Consider the following 26,268-nt stretch of genomic DNA (forward strand, 5'->3'; position numbering starts at 1 on the left):
AGAGTAAGAATGAACTCGGGATGCTGTCGATAAAGATCAAAACTGCAGAAAGAAGGCGATGGGGCGTAGTATGAAGTGGCGTTCTACGAATCGCGGACTGCCACATATCGTTAGGCAGAACCAGGCAGAGGCTGCAAGGCAGCGCGTCAGGTGAAAATGACTATCTGTTGGACTGCCATGACTTCACATAACCTACTCTCCCTTGTTCTGTCGTGAAAACAATCTATTTTAGATGGTCATCTCAACATGTTGACTCTGACCTTTGTCGCATTACCTGCGAGTAACCATCTGCCAGGATGGAGCACTGGTAATATTTCCACTAACACGAAGCCCTCCATTTTCGAGCTCGACAATATAGGGCAGCAAGATATGTTTCTCATTCTTGAAAGCGAACAGATTGCGAATTGCTAGAAAAATCTCTCCACATGGGAGAGCGTATGAACTGTTTGCCGCTAAGGGAAATGTAGATTCTTGCGTACTGGGGTATAAAGCATCAAAACATAGTGCCATGTCAACATCGGCTGCGGCCAGTTCGCGGCCTTTTCCGAGGCACCCGAAAGCCATCACATTGCCCTTCACAGCGCTATTGCTAGTACCGCTGCGAAACAGCCTATCCAGCCAGGTCCCTCAAGGAATGCGCTGTATGCTCCACTTTCTTTGCCAGGGCCCGAACTTGCGGATTGCTTCAAACTGGGAAATTGACTGTAGAAGTCCGCCCAGTACGCCTCCGTGTGATTCTTGAAGAGATCCGGCTTAGGCCCACTGGACTTCCATGTAACAGTGAGGTTGTTCGGCCGTGCAGGATGCACGGTGAAGGGCTCGGTTGCGAAGTACCAATCGCCATCGCCGTTAACCGTGGCTACGCGTTCTTGCCCGCCTTCGGGTGAAGTGGCATACGTGTCGCTTCCGGGGTATCTGCAAGCCATTCGTCAGCAGTGTATCCAAGCAAGTCCATGCATCCAGACCGAGAACGTACAGCTCAAACCAGCACAAGTCTCCGGTCGTTTTGTTGTTTGCGTAGAAATCCCCGTGCAACCATATCGGATTTTTCCCTGGGTTGAACCCGTTTCCAAACATTTCAGCCGCGCTACTGTATAGCGGCATCTGCTCCCATGTCTTGTCGGGCGCAAGGTGACCCTCAGTCGAGTTGAACTCGCTGTTCGATGGCTTGATGGATGCGCCTGCCTTCGTGGAGCCGGTGCAACGATACACAAGAAACGACATGAGCTGTCCCGGTGTACTCCAACCTCCAAACATATTATCGCCGGCCGAGAAGTTCATCGTAGGCGTTGCTTTACCCGAGGTGTAGTCCGATATGGATCCGTTCAGTGGGGGAGGGAACGTGAACTGGGCGGTGGTGCATGGTGTTAATGCAAGAAAGGATAGAGTGAGCGTTGCGATAGATGCTGGAAGTGAGTGGAAGCGCATTGTGACGGCTTCGTCGTCGTGTAGTGGTTCGTTATGAAGTCATGATTGTATGGATCGTCTGAAGTTGTTCTGGATGAGACCCCACGCTACTCCACATATAGGAACGCTAATGATACCAAGCCCATGGCACTTGGCACCGAGTGCCGGTGTGCCGCTACACCTTGGAAGCTAAGCTTTCAGCCACAATTTAACACATCAGTCACAGCCACAGCATCATCTTATCTAGTCGATCATCGCTTCGTGGACTATGTCTGAGAATCCTAAGGTCCCAGAGCTGAGTGTGCTTGACGGGCTACTCACGATCAAGATGCGTGCAAGGATACAAACAATTGACAGCAGCCAGATACTCAACGAGCTTTATCAGCGTCTGAACCAGCCTCTAAAGCGGTACTCGCAGTGAAATGCTCTCCGCATTGATTGGCCTTTCATCACAGGCTGGCCCAATTTGTTAGCTTCGAGTGTAAGTAAACGCCGATTCCAAGGGCTTAGACTCATCAATTCCCTCGAGGTGATGCTTACACCCTGCCCTTCAACCCGTGACTGTGTCTATTCGAGAAACGTCCGATCACGTGCTCTCGCGTCGGCCCTGGAAGCTTGGCGGGTTTTCACTGCAGTGTGGGGTCTACTAAAGCAAACATTCCCGCACAACAACCAGGTCATAAATGCACCATTGAACGACTCGCTTGCACTCGGATTCTCCGTTATCGTAAGTCAACGGACACGTACCAGTCTCCCGACCTGCTTTCTGTGTCGTCAATGAAGAATCAGTGCCTAGTCTAGCTCAGTCGTCTACCATACCTTGGTAGGTATCGAACACGTTCAACGCGGTCGGCCAAGCTGCGCACCCGAATGCACCCGCGTTTGATCCTCCGGACGACGTAAGCTTCTAACTTCAGAGGTATTGGACACAAACGATACAATATGGATATGTCGAATTTCTTCGCCAGTCTTCCATCAGGTATGCAGCCTGGGGCTTTCCCCTCTGCTCAGCAGGTACGGGTAGAGGCTCGTCAAAATGCTACCAAGCTCTTCAGAGACTGCGAAACCTTACGGACAATCGTCGATCGCCACGAAGAGCGGATTCGAGCCCGATGGACTAAAAAGTCTTACCAGCAGAAGAAGAAGTTACTGCTACAGGTAAGTGACGTCCTCACAGATGGATGATTGATTTAGCCATCGAGTTCATCCGGGAATCGCGTGCTTCTCGATACTCTTCCGCTAGCATCCCTTGAACACCCTCATCCCAGAGTCTTATATTCGAAAACCCAGCTATCGAACTTTTACTGACTCAACACCTCCACCTTTAGGCCTGGCCCAATATGCCAGCGCAACATAGACCGGATGTGGAGGCATGGCGTCAGCATTCGAACTCGAAAGAGCCCTATTTCTGGCCGTACATCAATCTCGAAGATCTTACTAAACCCAAGACCATGTTCCTGCTGCTGCACTTCCGCGGGCGACATCATCCCGGAGAGTTTGCCCATTCAGACGTGGAGCAAGCGGCATTAGCCGAGACCAGTGCCATCATTATGCCGGCTTTCCTGAACGAACACACAATGTACTTCCACAAGAAGGGCAGTGTCGACAACTATGGCCAGCTTGTCTCTTGGGACGACGACAAAGATGCGTTCGAGAACATGATCAACGGAGTGGGCATGCATCCAGGACATGGTCTAAAGGCGTTGGAGATTCAGCAGCGCCTTTGGGCGTTTCTCGTCGCTTGGTCTCTGTCTCTGCTCCATGACATAGAATCTCCTACCACGACGGACCTCTCTCATAATCCTGGACCACCGGCAAGCATGGCAGATATCACGTCACTACAGATTACTGCTCTTGGGGCTTCTTATCGAATACCGGCTCATCTCGATCTCGCACGTTTGGAGGCTATAGCATCTGCTGAGCGTAATGTAAGTATGTGGTAACACATGGCATCGTCATCATGCTTTGAGCTCCATGCTGCCCTTTGAGGCATCCCACAAAAGACCTACACTTCGATGCATTCCCAACAATATATGAATCTGACTGACATTACAATTCTGTACATAGGCCAGGGAAGATCACCTATGGGCTCTCCGCGAAGATCCTGGTTATTTTGCTGGCGCGATGCGAGATGCAGCAGCTCATCGCGGAGAGCAGTTGTTAGACACTAAGGGTCACGAGCACCCGACCATGAAGGAACCCGGGAAGCCCTTGTTCTGGAATCGTGTCCTGAGATACGTGTCTATGGACGCTCACTTCGGATTTGCCATTTTCGCCGAGATCGTGAAGCAAATCAACGGGTTGGCAGACTTGCTCAAAGAACACAGTGCGAGAGTTGAGCCTGACCAGCCTCTTCCATCGCCGGTTGTACTGGCCTTTCAAAATCTCCGCTTCCTTCTGGACGAGACCGTGTTCCAGGATATCACAGACTTGAAGCTGGGTTTGTTTGCTTCGCCACCGCTACGCCAGTTCTGCTTCCGCTATCCTCAGGACCCACACACCACTATCATGGGGACCGGATATAATGGGGCCCCGCGGGACCATGCAGTCACAAGACTGATGCCCTTCTTTGAAATTCTTTTCGATGAACGGAAATTGTCCTTATTCAGCTTACATACGTTGATAGATGAGATTGGGCGTCTATTGCAAAGTGACGGCGAGATTTACGCTCTCATCACGCCCTGGGTCGCACAAAGACTCTCAACTTTAGCCGTAGTGTCCGAATGTCTGCATCAGCTGCATTTGTTCAAACCCTGGTCCCGCAAAATCGAGGACGACATGGAGCTCAGGCGGGAGGAACTGGACAAGAACTACGTGGAATCCTTCAAGTCTTGGAATAACTCGACAATCAAATTCGACGGCACTGAGGTCTATCGGCTTGCCGACCCTACTGACGGCAAGTTCGACTATCCAATTCATCGACGTCGCAATAAGCACAATGTCGCACTCTTGCGCAAGGCCGAAGCGAATTTGGACGCTTTTTGGGCAGCAGTCGACCAGCGATATCAGTCGGACGGTGGTAGAAAGTCTCAGCTTGACCTAGTTGCCCATCTACTCAGTAAGGATCGTGCAATTCAGCGGACTCCGGAATGGCTCGAAACCGAGAACATCAGAAAGCCAATCCAGCAGGACGAATATGTGTATCAGCCTTTCTCTAGACTTTTACACGACCGCAGCAAACAGATTACCGGTACTTTCGACCGCACTTCATCCTCCGATAAGGCAGCGAAACCGAAGACCAAGGGTATCGCGGCACCCAACGCTGACGCTCACCCGCCGGAAACTCCACTTGAGGCCCCAGAGCCCACAATCATTTCAGTGGACAAGCGCGCTTACAAGGTCTTTAGAACCATCTTCCACTCACCAAACAACCCGGACACACCTGGAGAGATCCCTTGGACCGACTTCCTTCACGCCATGGTGGCTGCAGGATTCTCGGCTGAGAAACTTTACGGCTCAGCGTGGAGCTTCACGCCAAAAGTATCGAGCGTCGGCGTTGAGCGTAGTATACAATTTCATGAACCACATCCAGTCAGTAAGATACCTTTCTTTGTTGCTAGGCAATTTGGGAGGCGATTAGCGAGGGTGTACGGGTGGGCTGGGGACGCATTTCGACTGGCGTGAAGGACGAGTGTGGTGCATTGCATATTTGCTTATCTTGGCCTACTCTCGGAAGACTGGAGACAAAGCTTCTATCGTGTATGTTGGAAGAAATTCAAGTACTTTCAACCATGACTCTCATGGGTTGGGCGTTGTATAGCTCGCGTAATGTGTTGAGAGCAGAGTTGGCCCAGCAACAGAGTTAGACGCAAATATAATATATTGTGATATAGCGTTTATGCGTGCTGAAGTGAGTCCATGAGCTCTTGTATAAATTGCATTGGGCGTTTTTTGCATGGGACAGAACTGTATCTTGGTCTCGACGATCCAATCTGTTACCTAGTGTGGAAATTTATACAGTCGACGAAAGAAACTCAGACCGGTAACACAAAAAGAACAGAACTGGAATAATAGATCATCAAATGGTATCTGTCCCGCAGAGGATAACTATAGTTACTACAGGAGAAAAATCTAACATTGTATGTGCAGAAGAAAAATACCAATGCCGGAAAACCAAAAGACTCGCTCTAGTATCTAACGAGAGACAAGATATAATACAGCGCGACCGCATCAACGATTCATGTTTGATTCTCAGTCTAATCGACTGAAACATCTCCTTCTTCATACATTACCATGTCTCCCTCTCTTTTTGATGCTGACCGTTCGATGACCTTGATCTTTGGACCTGGAGAACTCTCCATCCAGCCCACCCATTGCTTGATGTCCTTCTCAAACTCCTTCTGTTCCTTCTTCAAATCTTTCCTGTCCTCCGGAATAGCAGTACTATGGGGCCACCTCACCCAGACCTCTATCGGTCCTTTCCAAGCGTACACAATATCGGCGAAGTCTCTGAACTGATTTTGGTACTCCACTCCTGTACGAGATATGGCATTGATGTGCGCCATAGCCTTCTTGCCTGTTGCAGTGTCGTAGCCGGAGATGGCGATGCAGTTGATCACATGCCACGTCTTTAAGGAGTCTGCGGCTCCTGCTTCCAACTTACTGCCTTCTGCGACTGAGTGGGAGACACGTTTCGCTAGATCAAGAGCCCTGGCCTCGGGTTTGATGACTGTCGGCTCACCGGAGCCAACCACCGATCGACGTCCGGCAGCGGGCGTCTTCACCTTCGGTGGAGTCCAGTGCTGCTTGCCCTTCGGGTACTTGGTGAACTCAAGCTTCTCTGACACCTTGCAACAACCGGTCTTTGGGTCCTTCTCTTTCTTCGTGCATTTCTTAGGAGCATTCTTTGGGCACTGTGACACCTTGCAGCAGCCCTTTGCATCTTTCTGGTTCTTAGCACATGTCTTTGGAGCCTTCGCGGAGCACTTTTTGTTCTTCTTGGTCGTTCCCTTTGCGGGCTTTTTCTTCGTCGGAGTTTTGTGCGTGGGTGTCTTCTTCTTAGGAGTCTTCTTCGGGGTCGTCTTCTTAGGACGAGAAGGCACGGACTTGACCCGTCTGGAAGAACCCCTTGAAGAACCCCTAGAGCCTCTTCGCTTGGATAACGCGGGTGCAGGATTCGGCGACGTAGGCTTCACTTCGATAGCGCCGAGGTTCGTGTGGTGCAACTCCCTCGCAGCCAAAGGCCCGGGCCGCTGGAGGAAGGATACGCCTTCTTCGACGGACCTCTTATCGTCCGATTGAGATGTCGCAACACTGGTAATATAGGATTAGAGTCAACCTTATTGTAAACGATCATAATACCGCTCACTCATTGTCTGCTACAGGTGCAGAGAAGCCTGTTGTAAGCAGCCCTGCTGCAACGACATAGGCAGCAAGGTTTCGCAGTTGCATCTTCATGTTGGCTTGATCGTCGCCAAAGAAAATGGTAAATCAGAAAAGAACGACCAACAAGAAGGATTTGTTGGATAAAATTGTAGATTCTGTGGATTTGACAGCTCCAGGCCGCAGGGAAGAAAATCTCGATCTGATGGTAATGAAGGTGTGAAAGGAAAGTCTGTGTTGTGTAAAGAGTGTGGGGCGTAATTGTGTTATGCAATGGGCTCAGACAGCTTTATACGTTCTCCAAATCTACCTCCTACTTCACATATTCCTTTCTCGGTGCTGACCTCTGACTCGGAGTCCCTCAAAGATAGGCCAACCTCTCCGGCGCTGCAATACTCTGCGAGGTGTTCACGGTGAGGAACCCCTGGGGTGCCTGTGGGGCTGAGTCGTCCAGATCGAAAGCCGTACTGGAGCAGCCACGCGACTCCACGCGACCAAACGGGATAAAACTTTACGGTCGAGTAAGGATTTGATTCGATACTGTGCGATACGCATATATTATGAAGCTCTAAGACACCTCCACTTACAGTTACACCTCATGAGCTCTCAGCGCGCCCATAGCAGTCCTTCGAGAACCCATTTCACTCGATTCTCTTCTCGTACAGGATCCCTGTGAGAATCATCGGAACTTTGCAAATCGGGTAAGTACGGTAGCCTCCATGAACTCACCAACAGACTCCTTAGCACTCTGGGTGGTGCTTGATTGACAAGTTCGTGATGCACGCCTGACTCTTTTCCACAACAAGCTTTACGGCGATCCGCCGCGGATAAGCTTACGCTTTTCATATGCGCCTCTCCGGGTGGCTGATATCAGAACTAGTCATTTTCCACCAGCAGATTCCAAGTCTCATTGAATCCGCTCCGCAGTCATACGGTCTCGAAAGCCGGATGATTGACCTGTTAGGCGAGGCTATTTCAGGTTAGGTACTGTGCGCTGCACCCGCTGATTGGCAAGCGCATGGCGCACCCCTGCAGGCGTATCACGTGCGTATGTTTGCCTAGTTGTGCGCATACCACGATGTAGAAACCCGACTCAACTTTTAATCATCCATAGAGGTTATTTTCAACTTGCGTGCTCCAGCAGGCAAGTTCGACACCGAAAGCTCAGCTTCAAGCCAGGAAACCGCTTCGACCAAAATCGATTACCACTATTGTCTTCACATTAGCCATGGCCATACGTTCGCGACCACCCTGGGAGAAACAAAGCAATGCACCAACGGCTGATGAATCAAGCGGAACACACGCATCCGACATTTCGACAGATTTTGAGTTCTTGAATGATTCATTCGCGCGAGCCAGTGCGGCACCGGCATCATTCCCCCAATTTCAAGAGCTGCCGCTTGAACTGCGAGAGTACATCTGGGAATTCAGCCTTCCCCAGCAACGCATCCTCAAGGTGACGGTGGTTGGACAAAATCTGGCTGAGATATCTGCACTTCCCTCTGAGAAAGATGAGACCAAGGACCCATCATACCCGCGATACAACAGAGAAAATTATTTAGGCAGCATTGTCAGCGATGCCAGCTACCATTTGCGTTTACGCTCGACGAGCAGCAATTCACCACTACTATATACAAACCGTGAGGCAAACAAAGTCGCTAATCGAGTATACCGTGTGGGTGTCCCCGTGTTCCACGGACGCTGCCGAAAAGCACGCGGAAGAAACACAGCGCTGCACGTCGCAAAATCCGCCTCGCCATGCTTACGATTTTGCCCGGAACGAGATACTGTCCTCATCACTATCGAGCGCAACGAGGATGAACCCTGCTTTGTCCACTTCGTACATGATGCGCTGGCGTACGATCCGAACGACAAAGGGATCCTCCACATGGCTATCATGAGCGACGACTCGCCGTCGTGTACGCGTTTGCCTATACGTGAGTTCATCTGACTTCATTGCCTCCAATTGTGTTTCAGCTATTGATTGGTACTCCACATTAATCTTGCTAATGCGTGTAATCTAGGGCTGTCTAATCTCCATAGTCGCGCCCGAGGTGCTTTGACTTCCACTCTTAGGAGCCTAGAGAGCGTGAGCCTCATTCATCTTTTCCGCGCGAAGTACCGCCAAATGTACTCTAGCTTGCAGTCACATTTCCTCTCCAATGACATTCATCAGACAGAGATGGTCCGCTTCAACAGAGCCTACCCTTTGTGGTCGAGCACTGCCTCTTATTCGACTTTACCGGCCGATCCCCGTCCTGTATCTCGTTATTTGGATCTGGTCGACTGCGGATGGGACCCACAGAGCCTCATACGCGCCTGGCGCATGCTCGAAGAAGCTTATGATGTCCCGCCGACCTCACCAGAGAAGATGCGCGTGCTTATCGCGACGACTGATGACGAGGAGAGCCTTGAGATTGCGACTACCTCCCAAGCACGTTGGTTTCGACAGCAAGAGGAGATACTAGCGAGCCACATGTGGAGAAAGTGGGGATTCTTCGATCTACATTTTCCAGAGCTCCAGAATCCGGATACTGAGGAGAGCCTTGAGTTCTCGAAGAAGCAAAATGCCATAGGCTTCTGGTCGATACCACTTGAGGCGTTTGGTCCTGTGCCGAAGGTGCCTTACGATACGCATCGATGGCGGATGACGCGGGTATGTGACTTCACTCCGTTTGAGTCGCAAATCCAGCTTGGCGTCTTTCATATCACATAGAGATAGCGGATAGTAGGCAAAGACCATATTATATCAAGCAGAATATAGGATTAGTAGATACGGTCCCTCAAATCTGTACATGATATCAGTATATTTATTAGCTACTTGAAAATAGATAAAGATGGACCGCGAAAAGGTGGCAAGCCAAGAAAGTAGTGAATAAACCTAAACCAAACGAGCCTTCACTGAATTGCACGGGAAGGATATCAACCTCCTGCGTTTTCAGCAGCTTCTTTTATCCACTTTCCGACAGCCTCACGCTTTGCCTTCTCAGAAGAGACCATGCACACCGCAGTAGCAATCACCAGCGCATAAAACATCGTGATCTTCAGTGCCTTGACCCTCGTTTCCTCACTCTCGATAGGGTACACCCTCTTCTGATCTCGCACATGTTCTTCGTACAACCGCAGAAGGCGCTCGTCATGAATCTCGAGCCGCCCATTCTTTTTCTTCGAGACAGAGCATGTGTATCTAGCAAGACACACTTCCGTCTGCGCGTCTTCCTCCATACCTTTCTCTGGTATCATTGCGACTAGCTTCAAGTGATTAATCTTCACAAACCACCCCCAGAACCCCGTCTTCTCCGTTCTACCGGTCCCTTTCCAGCGGAACTCGAGCCCACCATATCTCCACCGATACTCCCGCGTCCTCTTCGAGAAGGGCTTGTCCCACTCCAGGTACAGCACACCTTCTGCTTGCACTGGCCGCACCGGCTTCTCCGTCGCTCCAGGCCCAATCTCGAGTACGTCCGGATCCGGCCAGTCTTCTGTTCTACACTTGCGCTTCGAGTTCACCTCATGAACGTAGTTCTTTCCGCACTCGCCCCAGAGCCGCCACGTGCGCACTTTGTAGCCCTTTAGAGTTGTGGGGACGCGCTTGAGGTCAGATTTGGAGCCTCCGTTATGCGTCCAGGATACCACGCCGCGAGGGTCGAGAACGCCTGTCTTAGCGAGGGATTCGCCGTACTGCAGTTTATACCTCTTCCAGAGGAAGCTGGGATGTATCAGAACGGCGGGAGTGAAGGGCGTGTGGTTGGTGCTGCCGATGTATAAGACTTGCGGGGGACTGGCGAAGGAGAGGTACGGTGAGTGGAGGTAGAAAGCGTCCTGTTCCTTGTCGTCTTGGTCTTTCTCTATTTTATATGCTTCGTCCGTGCCGGCATCATGCTGCTCATTCGCTCTACGAGCCTTTCTCTCCTTGCGCGCTGTGCGTCCTTCGCGACTTAGAGGGCTTTCTCTTTTGATATCTACAGCGGCGGTGATGCGTTTGTGGCATTTGTCTTTCACAGGGTAAATATGGTACGTCGTACAAGGCTCCCTCCTTTCATATATTTCATCCCCAGTTTGTAAACGAGTAATTTGCAATTCGGGATCCTCTTGCATTTCGGCATTTACCGTTGTCTGAATCAGTATCAGTTCTGTATTTATATCAAGCATAAATCATCTGAATCTTACCAGCCCTACCTTTGCCAGCCTTGTTTCCTCCACGACAACTTGTGGGCTCGCATCGAGCTACAACATGATGATTCGTACCAACTGCCAAAAGCAGGCTTTCAACAATCAACCAGCAGTGAAAATCTTCTTTGTTCGTTGCTTTTTAGAGGTATATATTGTAGTCGTTAGACAGTCAAGCCCTCTAAGCCTCCATAATCATCTCGCATTGCTCGTATTCATTGTGTCAGCCTTGCGCTCTGCGCCAATCACATTGCGGCGGACGTTCACGTGTCAAAACAAGCCATAATCTAGCATGTTTTCTGATGGAACATGAGTGCATGTGCTAAGGGACTGGAAGGAGATGTTTAGTAGCTGGTGTTGATGGTCTGCTAGATGAGAAGGCATGGCGGACCCGGCTAGAAATCGATCACGGTGATTGGCCTACTGTCATCTACAGGTCAAGTGACTCTTCGACGATCTTCTTGTGGGCGATGAATCTCGAAATTACCTGAAAGAAAAATCACTCCAAGCTGTAGCTTCAGCCCAATATCAATGAGAGACCTATCAATGTAGGATGAGGGAAATGGGCTTGCGTGCGGCAGCTTCAATTGAGATCGTCCAATTTGTTTTATCACACTTTGAGATACACCGAACGAAGGGTCGACAGACTCCATGCCCTACCTGACGCTATTAACCCGCCGTCCCGTTCGGTTCGGTTTCTTTGGTCCATGCCGATGTCTCAGTCCGGGTCTTAGCCAGACCTCGACGGCAAAGTCGTACACGATAATGCATGTAACTGCACGCAGAGATCATGCTCCGGGTCCTTCCACTGTCTTACTTATTGACCGCCACATCAGGCATGCGGCATTTTCCAGGTAGCATGCAGCACGTGTTGTCTACATTGACAGAAAGCTTGGCCCCCGTTGCTTGAAATGCCGTCTTGGGAAAACATATCCTCGCTTTCGAGAGATGTGAAACATGGAATGTGAACGGTGTTGTGGGCGGTGTACTGGGCTGGCTGGCAGGTTACACTGTCCTACGTAGGGCTTGACAGACATGGCAGAATTGGGACTGAGGCAGATGTGTGGATTCCGGATGATTGCAACCAAACATAACTAAGTTCGAATAATCAATGCGAAGGTCCACGATGTAGGCAGGAGGAAGGAAGATGTATCATTCAATGTTCGGAACGATTCCGAAAGGTCTCCGTGCTTGGCACTGCATCCTTCCCCGATATCTCCGCCACCGTGATGACGTCCATGAGGAATTTCTACCTCACCCTGCTGTGGACTACACCAAACTTCCTCTGTTATAATCCAGTGCTGGTTACAAGTACGGTCCTAGATGCCCTCGACCGCGTCATTGTCGCCTTATATATGTGCTCGCTGTGTGCGGGCGAAGCGCTGGGGATTTGCCGCTCAAGCTTCGATCCCAATTCGCCGCATCGCTCCTGCAACTGTACGACGATATGCAGAATCAGCTGCGCAACGGAAGGAGGATGGAGAAGAGTACCAAGCGATTGATAATGGGACGCTTGATCACAATGGAGAAGCTTCAGATTCACAAGCCAAGGATGAAGGCGCCATGACGCGAAGGCTACGAGACATGAGCGACGAAGCTCTGGAAACAGGTGGTCGCAGCGCACAAAAGACAGTCTCCGAAGCTGGATTCAGCGAAGGCCTCAAAAGACAGCTGGAGGAGCGCATATCTTCCGCAAGTTTCCGTGCCGAACACCGCAATGCCTTCGCCGAAGCAGAGCTTCCATCTACCGCCGGTCGACACACGCGCGACATCGCGACCGCAGATCCATGGTCTGGGACCGAAAGTATACACGATGCGAGCTTGCGCATGCTCAATGACGCCCACAAGCCGCTCAAGCTCAAGGGATCAGGGAAGACTGGCACGGTGGTACAATTACCGCGGACCGTAGACACGGGACGAAAGAGTAATGCAGGCCAGGGCGTGAGGCTAGCGAATGCGCGGGATAGGAGTGGTCTATATTCAAGCTTGAAGGACTCTGAAATCGATGAGCAAGAGCGGCAGAAGCGCTTTCAGGAGCTGAAAGATCGTTTCTCGCCCCACGCACGCGCCGTTGTACCAGGCACTATCCAAGGACTTGCCGCTCTTGCAAACGAGCGTATTGAAGATGCAATTGCGCGAGGCCAATTCAAGAACCTGCCCAATCGTGGAAAGCAGGTGGAGCGCGACCACAATGCTTCGAGTCCGTTCATAGACACCACGGAGTACTTCTTGAACAAGATGATCCAGAAGCAAGAGATTGTGCCGCCGTGGATCGAGAAACAGCAGGAGTTGGTCGCAACAGCGAACAAGTTCCGCAGTAGGTTACGCGCTGAGTGGAAAAGACATGCGGCTAGAATAATCGCGAGTAAAGGAGGCACACTGCAGGAGCAAATAAAGAAAGCAGAAGCTTACGCCAAAGCGGAGCTGAACGCGAATCCCCAGAAAAAGAAGGAAGTTCTCAGTACGGTCGACAACGATGGTCATGTTTCGCAGATCTCTCTGTCAGGCGAGTTGAAACTGCCTTCGCCAGGGTCTCCAGATGCCGCTCTGTTCGAAAAGATAGTAGCTGAGAAGGTCACACTCGATGCGGACTCACAGACAACACCTATCACTGAAGAGGTGCAGACCTCCCAGACTGTGGACATGCCTGTTCCCACCCCTACGCCTTCCACACCTCCGGCCACTCACCCCTTCCGTGACCCTACATGGGAGTCCATAGAGCACGCTTATCATAAGCTCGCCATCGAGGACCTGAACTCCAAGACCCGCTCGTATAATCTCCAAGCGCCGGACCTGGCCAAAAAGCCATACTTCAACCTCTCGCGCGAGCTTAACGCCTGCTACGCCGATGTCGCTCCCCAGCTAGCCTCTGCCATTCGCGAGCGCGCTATCAAACCTATACGCAAGACCGAAGGCTTTGGTCAGAGTCTTGCTGGTGGTGGAGGTGTCATGCACAGCTTGGTCGGTCAGAAGGTCAAGGTGAGGGACGAGAGGTCAGAGAAGCAATACGGATTCAGGCAATTCTGGAAGGAAGTGTGGGGAGCGAAGGAAGCGTAGGAACAAAGCGACCATTGGATACTGCTCTGCCGCAACTGCAGTCGAATTCGAGTACGAAGCGATGAGTTAGTGTGTGTGTCAATGTGTGATTGTCCTCTCACATGTGCATATCCGCGCGCATCGGCGATGGTCTACATCTACGTCTACGTGCATATAGGGCATTCATGCATCCTACTGTATCCTTATCTATGATTCGACACGGCCATGGCTCCGAGCGACCTTTCGGCTTCTCGGTTCTCAAAGACGTGGCACCTGTATCTACCTCTGGACACGACTCCGGGCGCTCCTGCATGTGCAGCACATCGATCTACATGTCCATCCCAGAACACGTTTCTCCGACCGCTCCCGCTGTGCCGCCCTCAAGACGTGGCACCCTACTTCGCGGAGCTCGAGTCGAGGTAGAACCTCGTCTTTTCCGCATACCCGGACATTAACCCAGTACATTCTGCACATGTATACATATACATATGTATGCATGAACCTGGGTTCGTATGGCCCATTCCTCCTGTAAGGCAGGGGAGGTCCCGCTTCAACGCGCGAATGCCTAAACGCCCGTACCGCCGGATCCACTCGTATGCTTACGCCGCACACAAATCCTACAAAGGATCGATCGACATCACTACACGCCGCATCTGTACATCAGTCCACTCACCTAGTCCAACCACGCAGTGCTCTAGATCGGATGGTTCTCCACTGAGCCGATCGCACCGCATCCCTACCCGCCGCCAGGTCCCCGTCCACTGTTGTTTGCTTTTGCCGCGCGTTCCGCTTAGCTACCGAGCTGCCCGAAAAAGAACATATGGCATTCTCATGTCTGGGCCCTAGAGTGGGGCCCGCAGAACGCCAGGCTCATGTAAGTGCGACGGGGGGGCTGGCATGCAAATATAATCTGGAACATGCAGAAGTAAGCTCGAAGTACATGTGCGCCCCTGCTTGGCTGGGCAAATGGCAAGGGGTGGGCGGCTCTCCGTGATCGACCTTTGGCCAGGCCCTGGCTATGGGTAGGACGCAAGAACGGCGTTAAATACCATAAATGTTGCGTATGTGGTGGGGTATGCGGTGAGAGGCTTTTCGTTCATGACGTCGGCGAGCTATGGTAACCTTGTGATGGACTACTCAATTATTCAAATATACTAATGGGCACATCTTCTAAGGCTCTGCATGATATTGAGACTGAGATAGACGTCTACTTGATCGAGCGATGCTCTGGCTAGAGCACACGCGGCTCTTACAAATACAGCTGCAAGAATGTCAATCACTTAAAACACCCTCCTGTACCTTTGTCGATCTCCCTCTTACTCAAGCCTCCAAACACCATCCAATCAAGCCCACGATACGCTAAGCCCCAGGCTACCATTGCACTGGAAACGACGGGGGTAATGATTCTTCCGCCCACCATTTCAGGGTAGAGTCTGGCCCACGCCACCATGCAAGTATGTAGATCCTCAGTAACACACCTAATCTCCTAATCTCTCTCGCCTGACAATTCACAGAAATCAATGCATCCCAAGTCCTGCCTGATGGTAGATCCACCGTTTCGTTAACCTCCCACAGCCCCAACACTGACGACACTGTCCCTCCTCGCTCTCCCCTTGTCCCTGATTTTGCCGTTAACCGCGATCCTGGCATTAGGAGTTGATGACTCGGGTTGGTCTGTTGGGGATGTACACGCTCTGATTCGGTTCTCACCCAATTGGGTCGTGACTGCACCGCCGCAATCCATCTCACTGGTTTGCCTGCCCACTCCATCGTACGGTTGGCAGAAACAGACGCGAAGGGTATGTCCAGCCGCAGGCCCGATGGCGCTGTACTCAGGTACCGTGCCAGCATGATGCGGTCGTCGCTTCTTCAATGTTTTGCCTTTCTTTCGAGGCTTTTGGATTGATGTAGCACTTCTTTTTGGCTTACACGAAGATTTCGACGCTAACAAAGACAAAGACGAAAGTGGTGATCTGTTCGCTTCACCGATGCGAAGACAAGACATTGATTGCCCGATCCTTGAATGTTTCTGTGGAGACTGTGGGACACCGCTGTGCGGCTCGAGACTGGCTGGTCGAATCATTCCGCCGCAACCGCGCACTTGCGAATCTGAGATCAAGACTACTTGAGAAGGTGACATTAATCCAGAGTCGCACATCGAGCCAATATGCGACTTCTCCACCCTATGATGATTATGATGGCGTAGATGCTCCGGGAGTGGAGCAGTTAGCTGAGGTGTTGTGGTCAATGGAACGAGCGCTGGACGCGTTGGGGGAATTGTAACAGCGGCAGACAATGCCGCGTGTGCAGAAGGCAAAGTATCACTATTGTAATACGATGTTGACGTTGCTGGTGTACCTGGAAAGTACGAGTCCTGACGCGAGCGCAAGCTTGATGCAGGAGTAGGTGTTAGTGGTGTGTTCTGTGCCTGGATCAAGTTTCCCGAAGGTGAATAGAACGTCAATTGCGGCGTAGTAAGGTTCTGCTGCACGATTCCTTCTGCAGCTGCAATCGGTAGAAGAGATGTTAGTGCAGAAGAGGTTATGGAACGAGGGCAAAGTGGCTTGGCCTCCCCAAGCTGCAATTCGCGCTTTGTTGGTTCATGAGTTTTAGTAACACTTTCCTTCGAACCGAACCACACTGGAGTGACGGAGCGCAGTGTCGCATGCGAAAAGTCATGCTGAAGGTCGGAGTCAATTCCCAAAACCGTTCCAGAATACGATGTAGACATGGTGCTACAGAAGCTGGCGTTGAGGCTGGTATTGCGCGCAAAATCATCGAGCGACCACTGACCATTGCGATGCGCGAAAGCGCCGTCTGGTGTGTAGCGAGTAGCGAGCTCGTCTCTGCTACGACTGAGAACCGTTGTGGCTGCATGGCGAACGTGGTCTAGAGCCGCATCGCGTGGTTGCGGGGATACAGAACACACTGATGGCACCACTTCCTTGCCTTTTCTAGGGAGCGATAGGTCAGGTATAGGTGGAAGTCGAGGCAGAGTTGGCGCCGTTTCTGGCTCAGACGTCGAAGGCGAAACGTACGATATGGATGCAGAGACATCAGCTGAAGGCTTGGTTTTCAGTTTAGGGCTGGAACCGTTTGTGGCATGTTTCTCTGAAACGTGGTGTGGTGAAAATGGCGTCGACCACGATTGCGTTGTGGAAGCTGAAGAACTGAAGTACAGCGGCCTTTGGGAGTCATTTCTTACGACCGTCTCTTGATCTGTGTGCGCGGATTGGCTGACATCAAGACATCTGTCTGGCGTGGGTAACATAGGTGACCTCGCGCTTGAGAAGGAACGAGCTCTGCTTTGTGTGCTGCTGCGTAAAGTGGTCAAGACTCCGCGAAACAAACCTTTCAACCCCTTAGTCTCGGTATCTAGGACAATTTCAGGTAGGCGGGGAACAAGAGATTCTTGACCATGCGGACAGACCGAGACAGCTGCCGTGGCTTTTGCATGACCTGATGTTGACATGCCCTTCTTTCCCGGCGGTGTGTCAAAGGCTGTACCATCACAGGATGTGTGTTCATCTAGATCTTCTTCTTGAATTCTATTGAGCGCATTGTGTTCTGAACTTCGCAGTGGCCTCTCTGAGGCGCGTCCTGGTGAAGCATTCTCAACGGTACGAATCGATGGGATACGGCCAACACTAAGTAGAGAACAGTGTGAGTTGAGGGTTGACACTGAACCTCGCTCAATAATAGTGGCAAGCGGCACTCCGTTGGATCGTTTTGCAAACCGGACTGCTACACTGGAAGGGACGGGGCGTGACTTGTTCTGTTGCTGTTCCGCTTGCCCATGTGTTGGTTGGTCATCGGATCGAAACTCGCTCCTTGTGCCACCATTGTTATGCTGATCTCCACCATCCGAGATCGATGTAGACGGCGAGTCCGTAACGAGAAAAGCCTTGTAGTAGGTGAAGGGATCCTCGCACGGCACACCGCCATGGGGGGAGTGGCTGACCGTCTGATGTGCCAAAGTGGAGTCCACTGGGTCGATTAGGTCCTGCGCCTGACCAAAGACACGAGCCTGCCGCTGGCTATTGGTGCAATTAGGAGGTCGATACCACTGGGCCCTGGGGGTGGACGACATCGTTCTGTTAGTGCCGATGCCGCAGGTCAACGGGAGTATGGCGCTGGTTATGATGTAGTTGAAAGACACTAGGCCTTGTCGAACTGGTCGAACTGAAGCCGCAATATCCGAGCTGGTTGGAGAAGGTGCCTACTGGCTGACACGGCTACCGCTTGCGCAGTTGGCGCTCAGAGAAGCAGCGCGTCGATGTAGGAAAGGTAGGAACGAGCAACCAAAGCTCGCTCTCACCGCCTCCACATTCCCAATAGCCAAGCACAAGGGACCTTGACAATACGAACGATGGCTACATTGGCACATCTGTCGCAGTATCTGCGAGGACCGCGCAATTGCCTTTCAGCGAATAGCAATGGATAAGCGGCGTCGAGACCTACCCACCAATGGGAGGAATTCTTCCAGTGGAGACTGTCGTGGGAAAAAGTAATCAGGGAAACATCAGCATCCTGTCAGTCGCTTCTGTTGCCCAGGCAGTCGGCTCCTGCAGGTCGTCAGCTAGGCCCCAAGGCGCAGATCAATACCGGCAACGGCTGCTGCCCACAACCCCGGTAGTCTGATCGATGAACTACTGAGATGTATGCGTGGCACCAGGAACCCTCGTCCGGAGAAGCGTAGCTTGCCCTGTACTGCTTGCTTTTTCGATTCGCTATGACGCCGATGGAGCTAAGCCCATCCAGAGCAGCCTCGTACTCTAGCGACGCATATCAATCCCGTTATGGTGTAAAAGTCGTGCTAACTCTTTACCGCGCCTCGCAATATGCGAGATGTATAGGCTATGTATAATGTAGTTTTCCGCTGATGCACGGACAATAGATGGTGATCCCCGAGAAGATTTGGAGACTGGAAGGGCCGTACAAGATGCCATCTGACAGGAACAAGGACGGCCCGTGGATTAGTACTACGCAAGGAACAGTCGATTCACTTTGAAGGTCACTCAAGGATTTCATGTTCTCCGTACTAGGAACAGCATACCAGGAAATTCAAGGCGCTTGCGGGAAAAGTTGCTTCGCCCCGTCATCGTGCCGCAAGCATGTGCAGACCGCAACCACTGGAACCAGCACCTTGGGCCCTCGCTTTAGTAATTTCAGTATAAGTCCAGGACCACATGCGAGTGCCGTATGTTGGCCTGTGCACAACCGATGCTTTGAGTCACCGGATAGTGATTTGTGTTGGAAATGATCGACTTCCGCTCTCTTGACGACGTGGTGTCATGGCTGCCACACATTCACGGCGACAACACTGGCCCCGACATCTTCGAATCCTGGCCACTCTAACTTACTGGGGTGGAGGCCCGATGCCCGAGGATAGCTGAATTTAGCAATTTGCCTTGGAGGAGGATCATAGACAAAGCTTTGCAATTGGTTGTGCGCCAGTCAGTTCAGACCCTAGAACATAGACATGCTCGCAAGCCTCGTACTCCCTTCTGGATACAACCCTATGACTGACTGTAAGTGATAGGCCGATGCTCAGGCGATGCAATACTCGGCCTGTTGATCGGAAAATCAGGTGATGTTTGCCCTCCTTGAGCGAAGCAGCTCGCAGAGGGGACAGATTTAGATGGCAATAATTTACGCCTCATGATCAAACGTAGCGCCATTTTTCCAGGAACGAATGAGAACATAGGAGACAGGAGCTGCATTGTTGTTGATCTTCCCGTACGATTGGGCCCTGTGGATCCCGCCCTAGCAACTTCGTAGTGTGCTGTGTTTGCTAATGTTTCTGAGAACATAGTAGCGGCGCCAATATCCGCCACACGGCCTGTCAGACCACTCCCAAGCTGCATGTGCTTTTGGAACAGATCATTGGGATACAGTCTGGCTATTGGTGCTCCAATATTTGGCGTGGGACCAATCGACCAGAGAAGTAGTTGCTCGCAGCTGCTGAGGATCAGGAGCCGCTGCTTAATCGAATGGAACCGACCGAATTGTGCGCCTTAACCGCAACTGCCGAGCATGAGCACGCATGGCGTACCCCTAACACGACATGGGTGATCGACAGTACTGAGAGACGGTTCTCCGGACCACATTGTGGAGGTTTCGCCCCGTGCTGGCCTCTTGAAGGGCATCTCAATGCGAGATAGCGGCGCCGGACCGGCCTAGGTATGTTAATATTCTCGGGACCAGCTGTGCTTCATTTTGTCCGTCCCGGCTGTGGCCTTCCGCGGAGGACTTGCGCCGAATGGTTGTCCAATGTGCGAATAACGATTGCGCAAGATGCAGGTAGCATTCGACGAAAGAAAGATTGACCTCGGGTGGATGCTTCTTCAGCTCTGGGCAGTCTGGAGAGAAGCTATAAAAGGAACGGCCGGCAGGAAATCGCTCATGCACTGAAAGTTTTGTGCGTTCTCGCAACGAATATTGAATTCCGACCCTGCAGATATCCCCGCAGTGAAGATGACTAAGACTCCGTTTGCGAAGAGTAATCCTAAAACAGCACTGATGCAGCGACTCGGGTTGACCGGTGCCCAAGGCGAGCAGATCTATACATTATTATATGTCAGTACAGTCTCATTTCCGAAATTGAATGATACTCACAACTGCTTCATGTAGAACGAAGCGTCAGTCGGAAGAGACAGGCTGAGCCATGACTACAATAGCTTGACCAACTATTCTCGGCAAAAGAATGTCCGGGCTCCTTACAAGTGGGACGACCTCCAGGAGACCGCGAGACATAGGGAGGTGATGAACATTGTCAGAACCGCCAGCACCTATACGAGACCGTATTACCAGATGGGTCGCTGGAGGACCGCTGAGGACGAGAATTGGGTAGCAGAGTGGTTCCTGTGGCATAGCTTTCGCTTCCGAGATAATCGAAACAATCAAGCTGCTCCACAGAATTCGACCGGTGGTCATGCAACCGCCGGTGGTGGTCCAGGTCAGGGAGGCGAGTCGCTATTAGAGAAACCTATCGGGAACAAAGTACCGCTAACTCTTTCCCAGGTGCCTCGAACGGCCAGTACTGGGGTACAGTGCTCCAATGATACCGCAGAGATGGGTGCCTAACGCAAGCTGCTTCACTGGATGCTCGAATATCCGACGACTTGGATACACCCCGACTTCCGGCGAGATCGTCATATGTAGATGTAAACCAAACAGTACGGATAGAAGCGCATGTAGACGACGGAAGGCTTCACCCCTACAAGTCCCCCGCTTCCTCGGAACGATTTCGGTAGCAGTCTCTTTCCTCTGATCGAATACTTCGGCTGCCACAGTCTATAGAAGACATCCTGTAATCAATACCTTTCGGTCCGTTGAACTTTGGAAGGAAAAGAAAAAGAAAAACATACCTGGTTCGGTAGAAGGTCGTCCGCTTAGATGAAAACTTCCGCCGCCTTCATATATTTCTTTGATTGCGACACAACCGTTGGCTGAGCTCTATACCCAATATATCTAAGAAAGATTCTCCTGTGGCATTGTCTGGTTCTGAGAGGGACGTTCTGTGATCGTTACTTGCGAGGACATGCGACTGTGCAGCCAATGCTCAAGGCCAACCTTTCATAGCGACAATGAATGGCCATTTGGTGTAAGTGAGGTACTTGAGATCCTCTTTGAATTTCTGATAGATGAGCTTGCGATGAGATGAGATGAAGTGAGGTCCGGTTCCATGGACAGGGGCGCCGAGGCAAGTGGGGCCGGCCGATCACAGTAGTTGCGGGAGCAACCGTAACCTTAGTTCGTCGCAACGACAATAAAGGTAGCAAAGAAAGAACCGGAACATAAAGCTGAAGCGAGGAGAGGTGACCGACCGAGCATACAATGACACTTATATCCGTACGCCCGGACAGGTCGGCGTGCTACATATGTTAGATCGTCCATTCACCACAACTAATCCTGGCGACCTGAGTCGACATGTATGCAATGAAGTGGAGAACTTATATAGTCTAGCAGCATCATTATCCGACGTCCGCTCATAGGACATGCGCTCGTTCCACCTGGCCTAGATGCTCCATTCCCTGACCAGGGAAAGTCGAGTCGAGATACAGGAAACTTGGGCCCGCGTACGCCCATTCCCGTTTCACGCGGGATTATGATTCGATCATTACAATAAGCCAGAACATATTCTTCCTCAATCCGTCCCCAGGGCTTCCCCCCAATGCAACCTCTATGTTCTTTCAGGCACCCATTGGAGGGGATTTCTGGGAGCAGTGCGCTTCTCCGTCCCGTACCACTCGAACACAACGCCCATCACCCCAGCCACCAGCTACCCCAGCCATGTGCCGTACTGCAGCCGTAGGCAGATCATGACCGGATACCGTATGACGGGGCCGAACAAATGCATAAAAGACGTCGGCTTGGTGCCAAGGAGCCGCCTGTCCGTCAATACCTGAGCACTAACGCAGTTCACACTCCCTAAACACCTACGCAATATCCTAGGCCGCAGGGGCTAGGTCAATCAAGAGTCCGCCCTTCATCGCTGGATTCTAGCCAATTAAGGACTAATGACACGCGTTTCCGACCGAATGACTCGCTCACTTTGGTACCTTCAATACAGCTAATTTGTAGCTGAAAAGTACGGTACCGAAGCTCGATTATGCTCTAACTATGGTATTAAATGTATAGAGTAAGCCAGTTTTTCAGCAGGTTGTGGAGGAGTTCGGGCGATACTCTAAGCTAAAATACTACTCAGAAGCTGTAACTCGTGTGCTAGCTTGTAGGTACTATCCCTACAGGCCGCTACTTGATGCTGAGTGGTATAGGAACTGTGTACTTATCTGTCACAAGTTAACGGACTGTTCATACGTGAACCTTACGTAACGCGATGCGGCCACATCCTCAGCGATGAACATACTTCAAACTTTATCCGTCTAACGAAAGGGAACATGAATCGAAACAACGAAGCTCGCTCGCCCTCAGCACTAGTCTAACCCAACATGACCTCCTATGCGCTTCTAAATTCCCGGCATCCCGCTGCAGGGAACTGCAGGGACTACACCAAGTAGATGCTACCCGTCAACGTCAGCTCCATCTAGCCCCGTCTATGCGCGAGTAACGAAAACGAGCAAATGCATCGTGACGCCGCTGGCCCTCGATGCGAGTTACGAGCACGCCATGCAACATCCGCTGATCCAACCCAACACCTCCAATGGCTTCGCAAACCCCCAAGATCGGCTCAGCCGGCAAGGGCCACATCAGTCAAGTTCTCTTCCCAGTATCCGTACCCGCATGACCCCATCTCGGGGAATCAAACGAAAACGTATCGAAACGACGCCCACCCTCCCCACTGAGCCCACCATTGACCCAGTGCTTCCATGCGCTTCGCAGAATCCCATCATCGGCTGCATGGAACCGCAGAGCCTACATAATATAGGATCTAGCCCGCGGGTCGGGAGCCGCCTCCGACGAATAACATCAATTATGTAGGGTCAGCAGTACTAATCAAGGTACCTTTCCGGTGACGTCGACGCAGCTTACAGTGTAAGGCTAGCGTTCGCTTGGGACCTTGTCGGACCCTGTCCGACGTTGTGGCAGGGGGGTCCATTTATTCCATACTGTACACTTCCCAAATATGGGGGAAATTCCAAGCCACTCCCGAGATGCTCGAGTCAGTAAGTTTTGGGTAAATAGAATTGATGACAGTGTGGTATGTGGTATCTACAAGAGGAGAGCCAACCGGACGCCTTCGCTATGCAAATATAGAATGTTCTCCCCGGGCAGGACACAACGCTCGACTCCTCCTCAGCTATGGCCAACTGGACGCCCCACCGATTAGATGTTCTAGCCCAATAACGCTCCCGGAGTCTTCTCCGCACTCCAACTAAGGTCGCGAGTAGAGTGAAGCAACCGAACTGAAGTATTGAGAGGCTGCTTGGTGCACATCACGACGCACTTAGCCTCTGAGTCTGGGCTAGCTGTTCCTGCAGCACCGTCTGATATTGCTGTCTTGCGGCATTGATAGCCCGTACAAGCGGTTCCACCAGTCCGTGCACTGCTTTGGATCCACCTTTAATGCTGTTGGGATCGAATTTGCGCTTTCGGCCTGTGCGTTGTGTATATTCGTCGTTGTCCCGTTGTCTCCGCTGGATCTGCGCTGCTCGATCGGCCTCGGCGGTGTCAGCGACGGCTTTGATCCTGTCGAGTGACTTGTCTAGAGTCTCGATGAGCTTAGCTACTTCGTTGGCGCGCTCCGCGTCGCCCGAGTAGTACACTGCCCAGAAGTAGTGCAGGAACTCAACAGTGGTGTTGTGCGCCATGGCTAGGTTGTCGAGGACTGACTCGGAGATACCGAGTTGGCGTGCCTGTTCGCTAGACACGGCAGCTTGGGAAGAGAGATAATCGTCTCCGTGTCGCTGGCGTTGCCGTATTGCTTTGACGATCTGGGAAGTGGCATCCGCCCGCGAGGATCTACTCCCAACCTTGGGCTTCTTTTTGACGTCCGGCTCATCATCACTGCTGCTCTCGTCTTCCACGCCGGCAAGGAATTGTAGGTTTATGCCACCGTTCTGTGCCTGGCTTGCACCTATACTCCGAATCTCTTGTTGCACGACAGATAAAGCTTGAGCGGGGGTGCGTTTCGCGTATGTTGCGGCACTACTTGATGTGTGCACACCTTGTCCGGCAGAGAAGAACCGACTCTGATCCTGAAGTTTGAGTACAATGCGATTATCATCGGCTGCGCGCTGTAGATCGCGAAGCTGCAGTTGGTTGTACGTCTCTTCATCCATTCCCGCGGGCCCGTGACGACCAGCACCATCGGAAGGTGGCACTTCAGCCATCATCTTTTCACTCATTCGATTCAGTACCCGAAGGATCGGCACCTTCTCGTTTGTGGCTGGCCGCATACTCAGATCCGGTCGATTGCCAAGACGTTGGCTATGATTTTGTTCATTTCCTTCGACGTCAAGGAAACGGGGGACTGAAGGAACGAGCAGCTGGGGAGCATCGTTGGCGGACTCATTGAAATTGAGATATTTGTCCAGTTTCGGGTCTACAGTATCAATGTTTTCTTTGATACGCTCCCCTCGTAACTTCTTTAGGAGCCGGCTGTGGAAGAACCGTGACCAGAAGTCGCCTTCCGACAATGGTGGCACATTCTCATTGTAGACCTTCTTGACCAGCGGGTGTTGGGCGAAAATGAGCACAATCTGTTCTTTGCTCACGTCTAGCTTTACTTTGCCCTCCTTGTCCAGATAGGGCTTCACTACGGACAAGACGTTGTATGTGCCTGCACCCTGGGTATTCTCAACGGCATGGGATCTTAACAAATGCACCCTTGTGGCCCAAAACTGATTAGAGAACTGTATGATAGATATGGTATCGGGTTTATCGCGAAGGGCCTGGTCGAAACGATGACGGAGCGCAGGGTTCGAGTTCAGGAGTGATCGCTGTAACGCAATGTCCCCCAATAACTTCGCATTATCATATGAATCCTCCTCTTTGGGCGTGCCTACTAACGTTTGCGCAATTGTCATAGCAGCTGAAGCACCGCCATTGTCCGGTACAGGCGTAGGCGTCGCAGCAGCCGGTGCCGCGATGGGAGCAGCCGCCTTGGCCTTGGCGTCTTCTATACATTTGCGCAAGACTGCAGTTATCGATTGTTGGTTGTCGCGAGCGGCGGCGGATGTGAAGGTGAAGGTATGGTTATCCGTCTGGTCGGGCTGCTGGACGACAATCTTTATGGAGGCTTTTGCGGATGTCGCTGGTGTCTGCTGGAGATCTAGACAGCAGGTTGTTAACGGCACAGCTCACACCATTCTTTGATGCGTAACGACGTACTCGTGATGGCTGCAATCTCTACATCCACGGCCAGGTCTCCACCGTTTGCCTTCCAAGACACGGTGCGACTGTCTGCTGATATGGTAATCTTGCCATCCTTCTTCTTGTACTGCGCGGCGGCTTCTGACATGGTGGACGAGAGCAAGTGGCTACGTCGAGTGACGCGCTGCGCAACTTCAAAGGCCGGGGTTCATGAGACTAGCTTAGAACAGTTTAGTGCGGATTATGTAGTACGCGCCTGCCTGCAGTGCGCTGTGATGCAATTACTTATCACAGAAACATGAACTTGGTCTGAAGTGAATATTTAACGACTGCATCTATCAAGCCGTTGATATCTCTCTACCCACAGCATCCTCCATGCGCCAAGCCCATAAATCATCCGTCCACCACCCTTTAACGCCCTGCTATGCTCGCCATTTCCACGGAAGACGCCGCAAATCAATGCGAACTGGGTATGCATACATGAATCCGTGAAGAGTCATCAACGTGGAAAAAGGCCGGAGATGTCCACCAAGAGAAGATTAGGGGGTCTCCAAG

The 26,268-nt window shown here is 51.6% G+C and overlaps 7 protein-coding genes across 7 annotated transcripts; 3 read left to right on the top strand and 4 right to left on the bottom strand.

Annotated features, from left to right (window-relative positions):
• Positions 1-575: 575 nt before the first annotated feature.
• N0V89_000142 (uncharacterized protein) lies at positions 576-1,281 on the bottom strand (the record flags this gene model as incomplete). Its single annotated transcript, XM_056208967.1, has 2 exons — positions 576-915; positions 977-1,281. The coding sequence occupies 2 exons, from the start codon at positions 1,279-1,281 to the stop codon at positions 576-578; spliced, it is 645 nt and encodes a 214-aa protein (XP_056075789.1).
• A 1,466-nt stretch (positions 1,282-2,747) lies between these two features.
• N0V89_000143 (uncharacterized protein) lies at positions 2,748-5,031 on the top strand (the record flags this gene model as incomplete). The annotated part of the gene is made up of 2 exons (XM_056208968.1): positions 2,748-3,335; positions 3,475-5,031. The coding sequence occupies 2 exons, from the start codon at positions 2,748-2,750 to the stop codon at positions 5,029-5,031; spliced, it is 2,145 nt and encodes a 714-aa protein (XP_056075790.1).
• A 572-nt stretch (positions 5,032-5,603) lies between these two features.
• Positions 5,604-6,719, bottom strand: N0V89_000144 (uncharacterized protein; the record flags this gene model as incomplete). The annotated part of the gene is made up of 2 exons (XM_056208969.1): positions 5,604-6,660; positions 6,709-6,719. The coding sequence occupies 2 exons, from the start codon at positions 6,717-6,719 to the stop codon at positions 5,604-5,606; spliced, it is 1,068 nt and encodes a 355-aa protein (XP_056075791.1).
• A 1,238-nt stretch (positions 6,720-7,957) lies between these two features.
• N0V89_000145 (uncharacterized protein) lies at positions 7,958-9,445 on the top strand (the record flags this gene model as incomplete). The annotated part of the gene is made up of 2 exons (XM_056208970.1): positions 7,958-8,666; positions 8,754-9,445. The coding sequence occupies 2 exons, from the start codon at positions 7,958-7,960 to the stop codon at positions 9,443-9,445; spliced, it is 1,401 nt and encodes a 466-aa protein (XP_056075792.1).
• Positions 9,446-9,651: 206 nt separating this feature from the next.
• On the bottom strand, positions 9,652-10,827 carry N0V89_000146 (uncharacterized protein; the record flags this gene model as incomplete). The annotated part of the gene is made up of 1 exon (XM_056208971.1): positions 9,652-10,827. One exon carries the CDS (start codon positions 10,825-10,827, stop codon positions 9,652-9,654), a length of 1,176 nt encoding a protein of 391 aa, XP_056075793.1.
• Positions 10,828-12,222: 1,395 nt separating this feature from the next.
• On the top strand, positions 12,223-13,956 carry N0V89_000147 (uncharacterized protein; the record flags this gene model as incomplete). Its single annotated transcript, XM_056208972.1, has 1 exon — positions 12,223-13,956. The coding sequence occupies one exon, from the start codon at positions 12,223-12,225 to the stop codon at positions 13,954-13,956; it is 1,734 nt and encodes a 577-aa protein (XP_056075794.1).
• Positions 13,957-23,834: 9,878 nt separating this feature from the next.
• Positions 23,835-25,861, bottom strand: TFB1 (RNA polymerase II transcription factor B subunit 1; the record flags this gene model as incomplete). The annotated part of the gene is made up of 2 exons (XM_056208973.1): positions 23,835-25,672; positions 25,732-25,861. The coding sequence occupies 2 exons, from the start codon at positions 25,859-25,861 to the stop codon at positions 23,835-23,837; spliced, it is 1,968 nt and encodes a 655-aa protein (XP_056075795.1).
• Positions 25,862-26,268: the final 407 nt, after the last annotated feature.

This window comes from Didymosphaeria variabile (assembly GCF_027946475.1).
Source record: "Didymosphaeria variabile strain IMI 356815 chromosome Unknown scaffold_1, whole genome shotgun sequence".
In the NCBI taxonomy this organism is placed as follows: domain Eukaryota; kingdom Fungi; phylum Ascomycota; class Dothideomycetes; order Pleosporales; family Didymosphaeriaceae; genus Didymosphaeria; species Didymosphaeria variabile.